The 17514-nt window shown below is 28.6% G+C and overlaps 1 protein-coding gene across 1 annotated transcript; it reads right to left on the reverse strand.

Annotated features, from left to right (window-relative positions):
- Window positions 1-1164: 1164 nt before the first annotated feature.
- LOC145833923 (puromycin-sensitive aminopeptidase-like) lies at window positions 1165-14930 on the reverse strand. The gene is made up of 4 exons (XM_082941194.1): window positions 14814-14930; window positions 13255-13369; window positions 4643-4780; window positions 1165-3684 (listed from the first exon to the last, which is right to left on the reverse strand). The coding sequence occupies exons 3-4, from the start codon at window positions 4751-4753 to the stop codon at window positions 1225-1227; spliced, it is 2571 nt and encodes an 856-aa protein (XP_082797320.1). The 5' UTR covers window positions 4754-4780; window positions 13255-13369; window positions 14814-14930; the 3' UTR covers window positions 1165-1224.
- Between the last annotated feature and the right edge of the window lie 2584 nt (window positions 14931-17514).

Here is a 17514-nt window from a genome sequence, read left to right on the forward strand (position 1 = left end):
ATTTTTTTCTAAAAATTATTTTTTGTTGCCGCTCACCTGCCGACAAGTCATAGCAAGTATTCGGTTTTATAATCACGTCACTCTATTATTTCAGACAATCAAGGATTTAGCAGACACAAGTTCATACAAATAACTGAGTATAAAAACTGGGTTAAAAATGCAGTAGTATGGTATTGAAGTTTTTTCATCCACAACACTGTTTAAGACAGTAATAAAGCAGTACATTCTCAGGGTTTAAACTCCTGACCCACTTAACCATAACGTATAAAAAATATTAAAAAACACTTTATTGTTAAAAGTTAATAAAATGTTCCAATCAAACTTTATTAAATCAGAAGCGCATCAAGTTGCAGCTTACAGCAAAAAAATGGCATTCTTTTTTTAAGTAAAGTAGTATTTTTCTGTACCATTATATACACTTGAATTTTTACTTTTAAGCAAACTGACGTGTAAAAATACAAACTTCAGTATGCATAGTTTGTTGAGAAAACGAAGCATTCTGCGGCATTGCTAAAAACACGATCATTAAAACAGTGTGGATTTCATGGCTTTTATCAGTGAGGCTAATTCGATTTCGCGCACTTCGTAGATAAATATTTCATTTTTTCAAAAGTATTAAAAAAGTTTTCAAGTGCTGGTTAGAACTTTTTTAGAAACATATTTCATTCTTTACTTTATAGAAACATTGCAAGCAGCCTTCTTTCTCGTTATACCATTGGTCTCAAAAAAGCGAACTGGTGAACACAAAATTTATTTTTGGTGCATGAACCTTAATTTTAAAAGTCTCCCTAAAATTTTAAATTACACTACATTTTCTAAAGTTCGTTATGAAGTGCAAAAAAAATTCACAGGTGTATGTAAGGCTAATTTTGAAACTAACACTAGATATTAAAGAAAGCATTTGAAAATCTTACTATATTATGGAAAAAATTGAAACTTAAACCAGATATTTGTATTTGCGACTAAGAACACAATGTGGTGCACAGAATTTTATAAGAATAAAGACCACTGTATTATACCTTTCGACGATCCGCGTCAAAGCGACAAATTAAAAGTTAACTGATGTGCTTAACATTTAAATAGAAATTATTGAAAACTACATTTTATTTTATAACTTTTATAGAAAAAAAACAAGTGATGACAATAAATACATTTTATTAACTAAATGACCTATGCACGGCAGATATTTTCAACCGAAAAGAACCTAAAAACACATTAAAAAATTTAATTGAAGTACTCCTTCAGGGCTTGCCCGTTCTTCTTCCACAGCTGGATCTTCAGCCCGATCTTCTCCACGCACTGCTTCAGCTTCCTCTCGCAGTTCTTGCTGATCCTCGGCGTGAGGAACTCCTCCACCTCCTGCAGCATCTCCTCGGTGGCGAAGTTGGGCGTCGAGGCTTGCACGATCCTCGCCAGGTGGTGGTTCTCGCTGTACTTGTCGTAGAATACCTGCCATTGCTCCTTCACAAACTTCCACGACTCGTCCCTGCCAAGCTTGGACCTGCTCGCCATTCCTGCCAACATCCTGTACTTTTCGTTGTCTCTCACGTTGTCCGACATCATGTACTCTTGAGCGAGCTTCAAGCACTCCAATTCCTCAACGCACCCCAACGCGCCCTCGATCTCCGTCTTCTCCTCCATTGAATCGGCCTTCTTGTGCATCTCCACCATCTTGTGGTAAGCATCAACGCCTCCCTTGGCCACGTAAACCTCGTAGACGGGTTGACGAATCTCCGGGTTGATCGGCGTCTGCTTCTCAAAGAAATCGTTCATGACCTCCATGCACTTTTGGTTGACTCCGTCGTCGTTGGAAGCCGTGATGAGGAGCGCTCTCAAACTTGCGTCCAAGTGGGACTCTCCCTCCTTTGCTTCCATCCCGACGTGCGCCACGATGTCTTTATACAGGTCTTTTTTGAATTGGGAAAACACTTTCGAAGCTTGTTCGTCGTTCCACAGAAGCTTGGTCATGGCGCTCATTGACTTGATGATCTCCTTCCACACCGGGTACTCAGTGTCGCCCTTGAAGCGCTTCAGCAGGTCAATGTAGGTGGCGAAGGAGCATTGGCCGGTGGAGGCCATCGCGTGCACGTCGCTCAAGACGTTGAGGCGGTCAAAGCAGTCGAGCTGTCCGTTTTCGATGGCTGTGATCAGCTTGGTCAAAATATCTTGGCTGTAGTTCACTCTGTAGAAGCCGCGGAAGCCAGGGTTGACTTTGAACCATTCGTTCGGACCGACGCCTTCCACCGTGATCTGATCGGATTTCGATGAAAAGATGAAAGACTGGTGTTCTTCGGAGGTCGACGTGGAGATTGAGAGTGGCACCTGCCACAAGCTGTCGCTGCCTTCATCGGAAGAGGAGAGGCAAAACTTTTTCTGGGACAAGTTCAACGTCACAGAGTTGTCATTTTGGCTGGCGACGGACACGTTGATGACGGGGAATCCCATCTGCTTGGTCCAAGTCGACATGACCTGCTCAACAGGCTTGCCGCTGGCGTCCTCAAAACACCTCCACAAATCTTCAGTTTGCGTGTTGGAGTAGGCGTGCTTTTTGAAATAGGCCTTCATGCCTTGCTTGAACTTTTCCGCTCCGATCCAAAAGTGAATCATCCTGATGATGTTGCCTCCCTTTTGGTAAGATATCGCGTCAAAGATCTCGTCCACTTCGGCCGGGTGGTTCACCGGAATCTCGATGGCGTGGCTGTTCTTCAGGCTGTCCAGCTCCAGCGAGCGAATGGTGTCGTCATTGACATACTGCTCCCAAACCTTGAAGTCCGGGTTGCACACGTTTGTTGCGTCATACTCCATGAAGGTGGCGAAGCCCTCGTTGAGCCACAGGTGCGTCCACCACTCCATTGTGACCAGGTTGCCGAACCACTGGTGCGACACCTCGTGGCACACCACGATCGTCACCCACTGCTTCTGCGCCTCCGACGACTCCTTCTCGTCGACCAATAATGCCGACTCCCTGTACGTAATCAGCCCCCAGTTCTCCATGGCCGAGCAGGCGAAGTCGGCGATGGCGATCAGGTCAAGTTTGTTCATCGGGTACGGGCAGTCGAAGAACTCTGTGAAGTGCTGCACCGACTTGATTGCTACTTCCAGAGGGTACTTTCCCTGGTCGGACTTTCCCGGGGGCGTGTAGACTTTGACGTCGATTCCGTCCTCGGTCTTGCCCTGGACGTAATCGAACTCTCCCACCACGAAGGCCAGCAGGTAGGTGGACATCTTCTTCGACTTGGCGAACACCACCTTCTTCGTGACGTCATCCTCGAGAACCTCCTCGCTGACGACGTTCATGTTGGAGAGGGCGACGAGGTCCTTTGGCACGTTCAAAGTGACGTCGAAGGTCGCTTTCAGGGCGGGCTCGTCCCAGCAGGGGAGGCACTGCCTGGCGTCGGTGGACTCGAACTGGGTGACCAGGTTGTAGCTCTCCACCCCGTCCTTGCTGGTGACTTTGGTTCGGTAGAATCCAGCCATCTTGTCGTTATGGATACCATTGAAACTCATCTGGAGGACGGCGGGTCCCTGGGGAATGACGTCATCGAACACGAGGGTGCAGGTTTCTTCCTCCTTGTTCAGGTTGACTTGGGTTGGTACGTAGTTTGTCCCGGAGTGCTGGAGGCTGCACTCTTTGATTTTCAGCTCCTTGCTGTTCATTTTGATCTCATTAGTGGCTTCATTGACCTGTTTTCAATATTTTGTTGGTTTAGAAGTTTTATTTTTATTAAAGTCATAAGAGGGGTCCATCTTGTTTTCTACAAGTTGATCTTGTTCGTGAACTTTTATATAAATTTTCAAACATATTTAATCGCTTAACGAAATTCAAAATTATTTTGATATATAAACAATCAATTTCAGTTATCTCAACAGGTTCCTATTAGAAGGCACAAACCAAAAACATTAAAAAAAATTAACTCATTAAAAATATATCTTCTCTTTTGTATATTAACTAATCTTTTTCAAAATTTCACAGTACGTCTATCAATGATATGTCAACTTTTTCAATGCAGGAATTTTTAAAACTTTAAAAATTAAATTTCAAAAAAAATATATGTATTACTTGTTCTTTTTATTTTTCTATGTTTTTAAAACTGCAACATTTAAAGGAATATCATGCAACATAAAGGAATGGTTCCTGGAAATTTGAGGTCTCTAGCTCAAAAAATGAAAACGGTAGATATTTGATCAATTTTTTTATTTTAAATAAAAATTGATGATAAAGCTTACTTTCTATCCCATAATTTTGTATTAGAAACTTTTTACAAAATTTAGAATAACTAAATATTTTTATTTAATAAGTAATAAGTACAAGCCAGTTTTTAAAAGTTTTAAAAAAAACTTAGGATTTGTTTTTTTACAAAAATTAACATTGTTTTTTGTATGAATGCTTTAAGTAATAATACAAGGCAGTTTTTATTAAGGTTTTTATGAAAACCAAAGTTAATTTTTGTATAAAAAAAATGTTTGTCTCCCCTATGCTCTTAATATTTTATAATATTAGATGAGTTTTATAACTGAAAACTTTATTAATGATTCAGAACAAAAACAATCTTGTATTACAAGCTTTAATTAGCAAACACTACAGTGAAGCTTGCCAAATCTTAATGTAGATAAAAACTTTTACAAAAGAAACAAAACTTACAATAATTTCAACAGATTGATGCCCTTCAAAAGTGAAAGTTTCAAATGAAGGTGTTAATGTGAGATCATAGTTCATTGGTGTAACATTGGTAGGCAAACGAGAAAATTCCATTGTAGTTGTTTAATTATTTGTATAAGTCTGTTGAATTATAGTGAATTAAATACATTTATCTTTATACATTAGTTGTTTTATCTATAAAGAGAAAAAAATACCATGTATTACTAAATTCTGAGTCTTGTTCATCGTACAAAGGAAAATTCACATTTATATACATTTTTATTAAAAAAAATATTTTCACTTATATTACTATCTTAGTTTTTAAAATACTTACCTAAACTGTGTATTGTTTATATTTAGCAAACACTTACACAATTAATATTTTCTTTTTGCGTTACAACATGATGAAAAATCAAATATTACGCACAAATATTTGGTTTACTAGATTTTGAAAATAACATAGCTTAAAATTTTAATTGGTTTAAACTGAACAACAGATCTATTAGATATGTATTACAAAACAAAATAAACATGTAAAAATATTTTTAATCATCAACTTATCATGATTAGTGTTATCAGGGTTGCCACGGACTTTTGGCAATTTTTTTTAAGGTTTTTAATATTTCTTCCAGGTATTTTTAATTACTCGTTTAAAGGTCTATTTTTAGTTCAAATTTAAGTTTAGAAAAAAAAATGTGTTAAATAGTATAAAAGCATTGAAAAGATACTGTAAAACTTCTTCAAATGTATTTTAAAATTAAAAGATTTTTGATAATTACAAAAAATAATATCTATATTGTACATATTTTATTTCGAATCATTTTTTTTACATAAAACAGTTAAAATATCTAAATTTTTTAGAGTTCTAAGTTTTTTAAACTTTATAAGTGTTTTTGTTCAGAATTCCAGGTGTTTTTAGCCTAAATTGTCAAATTCCTGGTTTTTCCAGGTAAAGTGGCAACCCTGTGATATACTTATGATATACTTTTCGGTAAAACAAAATAAATAACCAGTAAAATGCCAGACTAGGGGTAAGTTAACTGCAGCCAAAGACCCGCATGGAAAAATATGCAGCCTGCAATGTACTTTACAGCTATGAATATAGTTTTACGACCCATAAGAAATATGGAGTGATTTAAATTACCTATATGGTGTAATTTTATCTTAAACCCACTCCACACTCATAATAATATGAACAACATTAAATGATATCTAAGGTTACTTTATACAAAACAAGCAAAACAAATGAGTTGATTAATCTTCTAATATATAACCACAATACAATAATATAAGCACTAATTTTTAAATATTAAAACCAACTTGTATAAATCACTTTTAGAACAATTAAAAGTTATTGCAAGTTTAAGAGGAAAAACTTAAGGGTATTCAACTAATGTGAAAACATTAAATATTTAAGTCTTACTCAAAAAAAAATTAGCATGATAGTATTGTTAAGAACTCCTTATACTTTAAAAATGATCAAACAATAGTAAATAAACACGCACAGTTCTTACAAGATAAGTCTAGTTATTACTTTAAGCAGGTTCACAATAACAAAACTACAACTGAGCAGCAATATTTTTTTAGTATTTTTGTACTAATTTCACCTACTAGACATAAAAATGATAAAACAGCAACTGCAAACAACAATTTCATTACACTTTTTCAAAACAATTAAAAACATAAGGATTTTGGTAAAATTTTATAATTAACTTGTAGCAAAGTAATATAGTAGCAAAACAGCTTAATATTGAGAAAGAAAAATTAACTTGAAGTCACAAGGACAAGTTTTAATCTTATTAAAAAAACCTGAAATTTAAAAAAAAACAGTCCTGAGTCTCCTTGAGTTTCATCAAAGTTAGTTTTCAAGTGTGCTATAATCACCCACCACTAATTTATGTCCCACATTGTGTTATTTCTTTTAAATTTTTATTACTAACAAAGTAAAATTTCAACTGGTAAAAAAAGAAAACAAAGTCAATGATTTCAATTATTTTTACAGATGTATAAATCTGGCTGAAGCATTTTAATTTTGAAACAGGTGGGGATGAGTAAATGGTTTCTCTAAATAACCAGCTAATCAATGTTTTAATATTAAATAAATAATATAAACAAGCCTTGTAGTTTGCCAAATAACCTGAATGATTGGATACTAGCCTGAAATACACCAAGCTAGTCTAAGATGGCCTGGGTCAGCTTGGGATTCATAAGTTTTTTAAACTGGTCTAAGTTATCCTGAGTGATTGGCAACTTTTCAATCATATATAACTATTAAAACTATTATTACTATTCACTGAACTCAACTTAACATACTAACTCATAACAACATTAGTTTATAAACTCATAAAACAACTTATTTAGAGACTAAAACCATATTTTATTTATATAAAATTCCTTTAATCCTAAACCAGTTTTGCATACTAAGTTGTTATTCCTAGCTTGCTTAGTCACAACTGATTGAAAATAGAATGCATTCTGCTTAAATACAGTTACATTTCCAATATGTTTCTTTGAAAAGTTCATAATTAGTTCTTTTGAAAATAATAAAAACACTTAGTAAGCTGATATATATTTTATCAAATTCAATCTAAGTTGCCAAAAACCAGTTTAGTAAGAATTCAGTATAATTGATTACATTAAAAAAATTAATTTATTCTATAAAAATAAAAGTTATGTAGCATGATCATTTTTTCAAGAAAGTCTTAGAAAACCAACTATAGGACCGGAAAAACCAGCTTGAGTGACTTTTAACTAATACAAGTTATTTTAAATAGTCTCAAAAAAAAAGCCATAATAGGACCCGAAGACAAAAAAAAAACTGTTACTTCTAATTTGTCAAAATAATATGAATAAAACTTAATAGAAACACAGTTTTAAAAAAATGGACATTAACTCAAAAACTAGCTTAAGATTGTGGAAAAACTTGGAAAATAGCATAAACTTTGCCACAAAAATTTCAAACAAGCCTGAGTCAGCATGAGTAGACTGAATGCATTGCAACCCTGATGAGATCACCAAGTATTTTTCAAATAAATTTAAACTTTTTTTACTACAACAAAATTACATATATATTATTTGTATTAATAACAAATATTTGAAAACTATAACCCCACTGGTTTTGGACTACTTAACATGATTTTAACTTCTCATTAAAAATTAATAACCTACTTTATGCTATTTTATAACTACCAAGCACAAACAATACTTCTATAGTAGAGATAAATACACACAAAAATATTATAGTACTTGTATACTAAATACATGAATTAATTTAGAATTCAAAGTGAAAAGAACTAGAACCTAAATAATATAGTTAAGTTTAAGTAAAAGGACATAAAAACATAATAAACTAAAATGAGAATGAACTTTTTAAATCTAAATTACAAACACTTATTGGAAACAAGTATTGTTATAAAGCATTTAAAACAACAATAAGTTCACTTACTCAAACTTCCTAATATATTAGAACTGTCTGTTGAAAGGTTTTGACTAAAATGTTAAAACTTTCAGTTCTAATGAGCTTATATAGGCTTTAAATGAGAATGAAATTTTAATAGAAACATTGCATCAGGCAAATGTATGTAGTTTTAAGTAATTTGATATGTAATTTGAACTAATTAGATTATCTTTCTTTATTTGACTATCTCTCTTTATTTGATTGTCTCTCTTTATTTTATTTTCTTTGCTCATGCTCTCAATTTTCTCGCACAAGCTTTAATTGGAGTTTTTTAAACTCAACTCTGCTTAAAGTTATTGATTTTATTACGAACAAAATAAACTTGTTATAAATTTTACAAAAGTGTTATTAGGTTAAGTGTTTTTATAATTTAAGTACAATAAGCTCATCGAGCTTAAAGAAAGCAAAAAGATAACAGTAGCTTGAGTACATTGAGTTAAGAGAATGTAATGAGATTAAGCTAGGAGCTTTTATAAAACTTGATACAGTAGATCTATTACCAATTACTAAGCTAATAACTTTGAAAAAAATAAGCTTATAAATAAGCATGACTTGTTAAACAATGAGGTTATAAATTTTTAAACTAAGAACCAGACTTACTTATCTGTTTTAACATGCTTACATAAACTGATTAACTAAAAAAATATTATAAACAGATCAACATCTGAAAACTAGCAACTTTAAAGATTTTTGAAAATGCTAAGTAAAAATTTTATTTATTAAACTTAAAAAATACCTAAAAGCTTTTTTTTTTGCTAACTTAACAATGATTTTTGTTTAACTTACAAATTAAAAACAAAAACATTAAAACAACTATAAATTAAATATCATAAACAGATCAACATCTGAAAACTAGCAACACTAAAGATTTATGAGAATGCTAGGTAAAAAATATTATTTGTTTAACTAAAAAAATACCTAAAAGCTTTCTTACTTTTTCCAACTTAAATCCAAGAACATTCCCTAATCTATAATTCCATTTAAGTTTAATTTAAATTTCTGAATGTAACTAGATAATAATATTATAGTTTTATGTAAGCCTTAAAACTTAACAACATTGTTTAGGTAGCAAAAAGAGTTAATGTTTAAAATAAAATCACATTGAAGTGACAAAGACAACTATTATTAAATTTAAATAAAAAAACAAAATCAGCCAGAGTTATGAAAAAAAACTGCATACACACTTGAGTCACATGAGTTTTACCAAAATTCTGGTTTATAATGAGCTTTTTTCATAGTCAGCTACAAATTGCCCAGTATCAACTTATTTCCCACAGAGTGGTTAATTTTTATAAGTGTCAAGTCTAAAAGTTCAACTAGTAAAATTGAAAAAATAAAACTAGTGATGTATATGAATATATATATATATATATATATATTAATTTAGTTTTTTTATTTTAAATCTAATATTTAGTATAAGGAAGCATTAATACAGTATATATACATATATATATATATATATATATATACTGATATATTTTCCCACCTGTTTTAAAATTAAAGAAAATCTAAATAGCTAGCTAATAAGTATTGCAATATTAAAACTTTGCAAAATAACCTGAGTGATCAAATACTAGCTTGAATTACAAGCTAGTCTAGCATGGTCTGAGTTTGTCAAAAAATTAAAAAAGTATTAGCCATAATTGTAAAGTGATATTAATCAAGCTTAAAAATTAAAAATGCTAAATAATACCAATTGAAGGACTTAACACAAACACAACTTTTTAATAGATTCATAAAATTAAAAAATTAGCCTGAATTTAGTAACATTTAATAACCTTATTATGTACTTTATCAAAGTTAATCAAAGATGCCACTTTTAACATAAAAAGTATTTTTCCAGTTAAAAAGTTAAGCATAATTAATTTTTCAATATAAGAATACCATGTTTTTTTTTATTCAAAATAGGTTAATTATAACTAATTCAATATCTATTTACTGATAAGAGTTATGTAGCATGGTAATTTTTTCAAAAAAGTCTTAAAAAGTTGACATAAGGACAGAAAAAAAGCCAGCTTGAGTGAGTGAAAACTTATCTGATTATACAAGTAAGCCTGAAAAATATAATAATTCAAAAGCTGAAAAATAGAGTTAGTCTAAAATTATCAAAAAAATAAGAAATACTTACCAACAACACATTAAAAAAAAAATTTTACTTAAAAACTAGCTTAAGATTGTGGAAAAACTTAAAAATTAGAATAAACTATGCCATAAAAATTTCAAACAAGCCTGAGTCAGCATGAGTAGCCTGAATGCATTGCAACCCTAAGAAGAACACCAAGTATTTTAAATAAAGTGAAACATATTTTATACTTTACCAATTACATAAATATCATTTGTATTAATAACAAATATTTGAAAACTATAACCCCACTGGTTTTGGACTACTTAACATGATTTCAACCTATCATTATAAATTAATAACATACTTTATGCTATTTTATAACTACTAAGGACAAACAATACTTCTATAGTTGATAAATACACACAAAAATATTATAAAACTTTTATACTAAATATATGAATTAATTTAGAATCCAAATTGAAAAGAACTAGAACCTAAATAATATAGTTAACTTTAAGTAAAAAGTTAAAAAAAAACATAATAAACTAAATAGGAATGAACATTTTAAATATAATTACAAAAACTTATTGGAAATAAAAATTGTTATAAAGCAATTAAAACAACAATAAATTCACTTAATCAAACTTCCTAATATATTAGAACTGTCTGTTGAAAGGTTTTCACTAAAATGTTAAAATTTTCAATTCTACTGAGCTTATATAGGCTGTAAATGAGAATGAAATTTTAATAGAAACATTGCATCAGGCATAAGTATGTAATCTTGAGTAACTTGATATGTAGTTTGAACTAATTAGATTATCTTTCTTTATTAGATTATCTCTCTTTATTTGATTGTCTCTCCTTGTTTTTTTTCTATGCTTACTCTCGCAATTTTCTCACCTAAGCTTTAATTGGAGTTTTATTAACTTAACTCTACTTTAAGTTATTGTTTTTTATGGCGAACAAAATACACTTGTTATAAACTTTACAACAAGTGTTATTAGGTTAAGTGTTTTTTAAATTTAAGTACAATAAGCTCATCATGCTTAAAGAAAGCAAAAAAGAAAACAGTAGCTTGAGTACATTGAGTTAAGAGAATGTAATGAGATTAAGCTAAGAGCTTTAATAAAACTTGATACAATAGATGTATTACCTATCAGTAAGCTAATTATCCAAATAACATTAAACTAAAACCTTTAATAAAACTAGATACAATAGATGTATTACCTATCAGTAAGCTAATAACTTTGAAAAAAAAAGCTTATAGATATGCATGACTTGTTAAACAATGAGGTTATAAATTCTTAAACTAAGAACCAGACTTATTTATTTGTTTTAATATGCTTAAGGAATCTAGTTTCATAAAAAAGATTAAAACATAAACTGGTTAACTAAAAAAATATTATAAACAGATCAACATCTGAAAACTAGCAACACGAAAGATTTTTGAAAATGCTAAGTAAAAATATTATTTGTTTAACTAAAAAAAATACCTAAAAGTTTTTTTTTTGCCAATTTAAGTAATGCTTTTTGTGCAACTTACAAATTTAAAAAAAATTACAACAACTTTCAAATAAAATCATTTTGATTGTACTTTTTTAATTCATTCATGAAAAATAAAAATTAATTCAATTCAAGATTTTTATTCCACAGGCTGTTTGCTTTTTAGCAATTTACATAATTTTATCTTATTATTCAAATTGATGATAGGTAGTTTTTAAAACTGGTTTTACACAAAAAGTACTTTTATATCATAATATAAAACTTTGAACTATTATATTTATCAGAGTAATTTTTTTACAGCTTAATCAATAAGAAATATTATCTTTAACTTTATGTATGAACAAAATTGATACAACTAAAAATAGTATTATAAGCTAAAAACAACACCAAAAAATTCAATATTTTTATCATTAAAAAAACAAATTTTCTAACATACAAAACAAAAAAAGTTTTATAAAATATACTAGTTTTTGAAATCATTAAGCTAATAATTTTAAACTTTAATGATAGACATGATCAAAATAGCTACAAAACTTGTAAAAGTAGTAAATAGTAGATTTGGTGATAAATTTATTCTGTACAAACTACTAAAATAAAGTTTAAAATACAACTTAACTTTGAAATTTTTTAGTAACAGCAAAACAAGTAATTGTGTATTTATACACATTAGATACAAAACTTTATATATCTTTTATTCAAAGATCAAATAAAAGTTTTATATACTACAATAAGTAACTTATAATTAAGGCTATATGTAGTAAGACAAAACCTCACTTAAACTTGAGTAAAAAACAAGACTTGACTCTTAATGGCCTTAAATTAAATTTTATAGATGTTATTGACAGTATAAATTAGATAATTGAAAAGTAGTCAAGCTAAATATACTTTATTACTAAGCATCCACAAAAAATGTATAACACTTCCCTAATCTAAAAACTTTTGAATGTAAGGACTACAAAAGCTTTGAACTGAAATGAAAAGCAGAATTAAAATTTAATATATATTAAATTCTTACATTAAAAAACATTGAAATATAAATTAGTAACTTTCTTGTACATTATACAAAATTTTTCATTAAAAGTTTCATTTGTTATTTACTGAAGTTAATATTTACAACTAAAAATAAACAAATTATGTATTTTTTTGTATAACTAAACTGTATCCATACTTTGGAAAAATAAAAAAATAAATAGTTCAAATAAACTAAATCTAGAAGATTAATATATATAATACCTTTTTTTTATTTAACAAAAATTGAAACAAAATGAAGATTTATATATTTTTTTAAGTTAAAGACATTAAACAGTTCAAGTAAATGACTATAATAAAATTTATTATGGTTTAATATAATGATTAAACGTAGCTTAGACTTAAATACTTTTTTCTAAGAATATAACATCCAATGATAAAAATACGCAAACATTAAACTTGCTTTAGAGTTAGTTATACCTCAGTAAAATTGGTAAGTGTGACTAACAAAAACAAGTTACTTCAATCCACCTTACTACCAGTTAATAAAAACTAACATCAAAAAAGTTATTTTACAACTGAAGTAAAAAAATTTGTAAACAACTTGTACTTAAGACTAACCAAAAGAACCTAATAGTTCTTGGGACAGTTGGATGACCCTCACTTGTTTTTGGAAGTCTTACCCACACAATCTAGTTTGAACAGTCTCTCAGAATATCATCTGTTAGACCTGAATCTGAATGAAAAAAGAAAAATTAGCTGTTGGTTTAACTAAACCCCATCCTTTTCACTGAACTAATTATTTGGTCATGTTTAAAAAAAGTGTTAAAGTTACCATATAGGGCAAATATTTTATCATTCATAGCTAAATTCTTATTGACTTAACGATTTAATTGAATAAATCAAATTTTAAACTATTTTTAAGTATAAATTGCTTTTTTTATCATTATATATAGTAAAAATATCTTAATAACTTCCATCAAGTAAAAATTAAAAAAAGTTGTTATATAAAATTTTATTTTAACTTAAATACTTAAAATCTAAACTAAAAAATTATTATATGTACTTTTAAAACTTTTAATCATTAATGTTTATTTTTTCACAGAGCAAAGACTAAATGGAACAAATTACAAGGAAGACTGTGTGGTATTGTGTGCAAGGGTGGAAAATTTTTGTTAAAAACCAAAAAGATTTAATTCATATACTATACAATAATTTTCTATAAAAAACAGAAGGAAACATGTTTATAGAGTAATTTAAAATTTTCTCACATCTTAATTAACTACTGATTTTTTTTTCTATTTACAATATCTTTTTTTTTTCCTATGCTTCGTCCAAAAACTACTTATTTGCTTTTATTAGATTTATACAAATGTTTTATGTCTTATAAACAATGGTTTTAGAGCAAGATTTCCCTAACTTTTTTTCAAGTTGTCCACTTAAGAGAAATTAAAAAGGCTATGGCCTTCTCCAAAACGACTACTCAAAAAACTACCATTTAAATTCACCTAATACCTTTTTTTTTGTGCTTTTCATCTGCAACTCAAAAACATCTAGTGTAAGTTTCAAAGTTACTAATGAAAACACTTAAGACATTTTTTTTGCTCTCCATCTGCATCTCTAAAATATCTAGTGTAAAATTAAATATTTTATGACAGAAAAAAAATTTGAAAACTTCTTCTGCCCCTTTACTAGTTATTGCCCCCTGACCTAAAATCGCCCCCGGTACCACCCACTTTAGGAAACCCTTTTTTTAGAAAATCATCCATTTAGTTGTATTTTATGATAAATGTGCATTAAATTAAAAATTTCTTTTTTGTGTTTACTAGCTTATTGCCTTCTACTTTAAACAACTAAGCTTAAACCTTTTTATTTAGTTCTATATAAATTCAACTTTGTTAAACTTATGTTTATGCTTGTATTTTGTTTAGTTTTAAATTGTTGTTTTTTTAAATAACTTTATTTTCTTTTAGTGTGTCCTGTTTAAGTTTAATTTTAATTAAAAAAAATTGTACTCCTCCAAAGCTTTAATAAAAAGTTTAATTAAGTGTCTTTAACTATTTAGTGCTAAAGGGCATTATCTAAACTAAACAGTTTGGTATATTATTTCAGATTTTAAAACAGAAAACAAATACACAAGAAATAAACTACATTTTAAATTATTATTGTTATAAAACAACCTTTTTTCAATTATTCATCTGTTTCCAATGATTTGTGATACCTTCTTTTGTATTTTTCAAAAGGTAAAACTACATTTAGAAGATTTTCATTTCAAGCAATTTTAAAATTAAGTGCCTACAAAAAAATTAAACAACAACTTTAAAAGGAAATTACTTCATTAATATAACTAATTTTATTAAGGATGTTTTATAAGACTTGTTTTATTATAAAACCTTATTTAGAAAAAAAAAACCTATCCAAATGCTTTACTAAACCAAAAAAAACTTCTTAAACAAAATAATTTATATTTTGTATATATTTTTAAACACGTTTCGAATCAAATTATTATTTTAAATTAAATTACTTAAAAAGTTATTAAACCATATGTAGGGTTTAAAGCTAGTTATATTAAAGTTAGTTGTCTAAGAAAGTTTTCAAGCAAAAATAATTAAAAAAAAGTTGGAAAAGATTTTTTTTTTTAAATAACTTTTGCTATAGCATTTATTCACATTTAATACCTAATATGCTCCTACAGTAAATGAAATAAAATAAAACATGGATGAGTTTATAATCATAACTTAAGTAAAAAATTTTACTTAAATTTATTTGAAATATTTTTAAAAAATTGTAAGTTTGGTAGCAAAAAACAATTTTAAAACAAAACGTACTCGAATTGCTTCTGATGATTTAGCTGCCTCAATCAGTTTTTTTAATTTCAATGGAAATTTTTAACAGAGTGGCCACTGGTTTTTAAGATATTTCTTCAAGGTTTTCTGAATTTCTTCCAGGTATTTGAAAGTACATGTTTTTGGGTCGCTTTTTAGTTTAAAGTTTAAGTATGAAACTGTGTTAAATAGTATAGCAACATTGAAAATATACTGTAAATCTACTTTAAATCTGTTTCTTAATAAAAAAATTGATGATAACAAAAATTTTAAATCTATATGGTAGATTTGTTATGTCAAATCAAAATTTTACAACTAAAGATTTAAAAATTGTTTAAAATTTCAGGTTTTTCCAGGTTTTGTGGCCTGGCCACCCTGTTATTATTAAAACAATATAACTTATCTTAAAGTGGAAGACAACAACTTCAGACAATTTAATTCATCTGTAGTAACTTTAAGGCAATAGATTTTTCAACATAAGTATACAGTCTTTTATTGATTTTTTTGCTATTTTATTAAAAAAATAAATGTATTATTAAAAATTGATACTCAACTAAATTAAACTGTTAAAACAAGAAAGAAAAAACTTGAGTAATAAACTTGAAAGTATGCTTTAAAAAACTAGATAAAATAAGTAAATAAATAATAATATTTTTTTTACTTTTACAATTTTAGTGTTTTTGTATTTTTGAATCTCATGTTTTGAAATCTCATGTTTTGCAAGCATGCCATGTTTGAAAATCCCCTGTGTTAAATAGCTTTATTCATGGTAGCTTGAAAAACTCGAAAAACATTTGCAAAAAAGTAGCAAATAACTTTTTTTCAATATAAAATGTTGCCAGTGAACAACTATTAATAAATAAACATTAAAAATCTTAATTAAATAAACAGGATGCTGAGTAATTTAGACTATCTTGAATATTGTTGTATCTTATATCCAAATATGCCGTTTTGTCAAACTACAATAAAAAGACTTATTAAGTATAAAGCATAAATTAATTTAAAGTACTTTATTTTATTCCCTCCCCTATGACGTCATCACAAATCGCAAGGTTTTGAACCAGTAAATGTTTAAAAATGTTTTTAAGACAGTTTTACGTTTAATTATTTTAAGTTACTACTTGAGATTTATTTTTATTTAGTTAAATTAAATTTCGATGATTGATAAGTAAAGATCAAATCAAAATAAAACTTTTAAGTGATTTTAAATACGAAAAAAGCAAAGTTACTCATTTTTTGACAAAAAAACCATACTTTTTAAAGTAAAGCATAAAAACTAAACTAGGGAAATGGGTTACCATAAATTAAGATTTCAAAATGCTTTTAGCCACCTTACAGTTTTGCGTTTATTTGACATTTTTAAGTTTGCTTGTATGATTTAAGATTCCCAATAGTTGTGGAAACTAATAATCTTTTTAAGCTAGATATCAAGCAGGTTGTTAGAAAATTAGCTATTCCTAAATTGTTCCTTTTTTAATGAAAATAAACACCTTTCATGTGGCAAACTTGTGGTAAAACTGCAGGAGTTCAAAAAGAAACGGAGCAAAGCACTGTTTCAAACGTACACTTCCTCAACTAGTAACAAAGAGTACTTTGGCAAATTGAAAAAAAAGTTCTCTTCATTAAAATTCTGACAGTAGCACCAATTATTTTTTATTGCGGCAGTAAGCACGTAAGTTATAGAAAAAGTTAGCTTGAACGTGTAGTAGTCGTCGAAGCAAAAAAGTCGAAGCAAAAAGTTTGAAAAGTTTCAAAACGTTTTCTCAAGTACATAGGTGAATAAAATTGTAAGCGCTGTTTGTGTAAAAAACTAACTTTAACTAGCTAGCTGATATTGAAATACCAACAAATTATTTTTTTAATTTTACCAACCAACAGTATTCAATAATTACAATTTGTTAAAACACTAATACCTTGTTAGACTTAACAATTAAGTTAAGACTAAGAAAACTTATCTTTTATTCTATAAAATATTTTAAACTTGTTTAAGATCATGTAACATGTTAAACAGTCATATAAATTAGTATAAAGTATATTTTTTTTACAAAGAACAAGT

The sequence above is a fragment of the Thalia democratica genome, chromosome 4 (assembly GCF_965202585.1).
Source record: "Thalia democratica chromosome 4, ktThaDemo2.hap1.1, whole genome shotgun sequence".
NCBI classification, from domain to species: Eukaryota; Metazoa; Chordata; class Thaliacea; order Salpida; family Salpidae; genus Thalia; species Thalia democratica.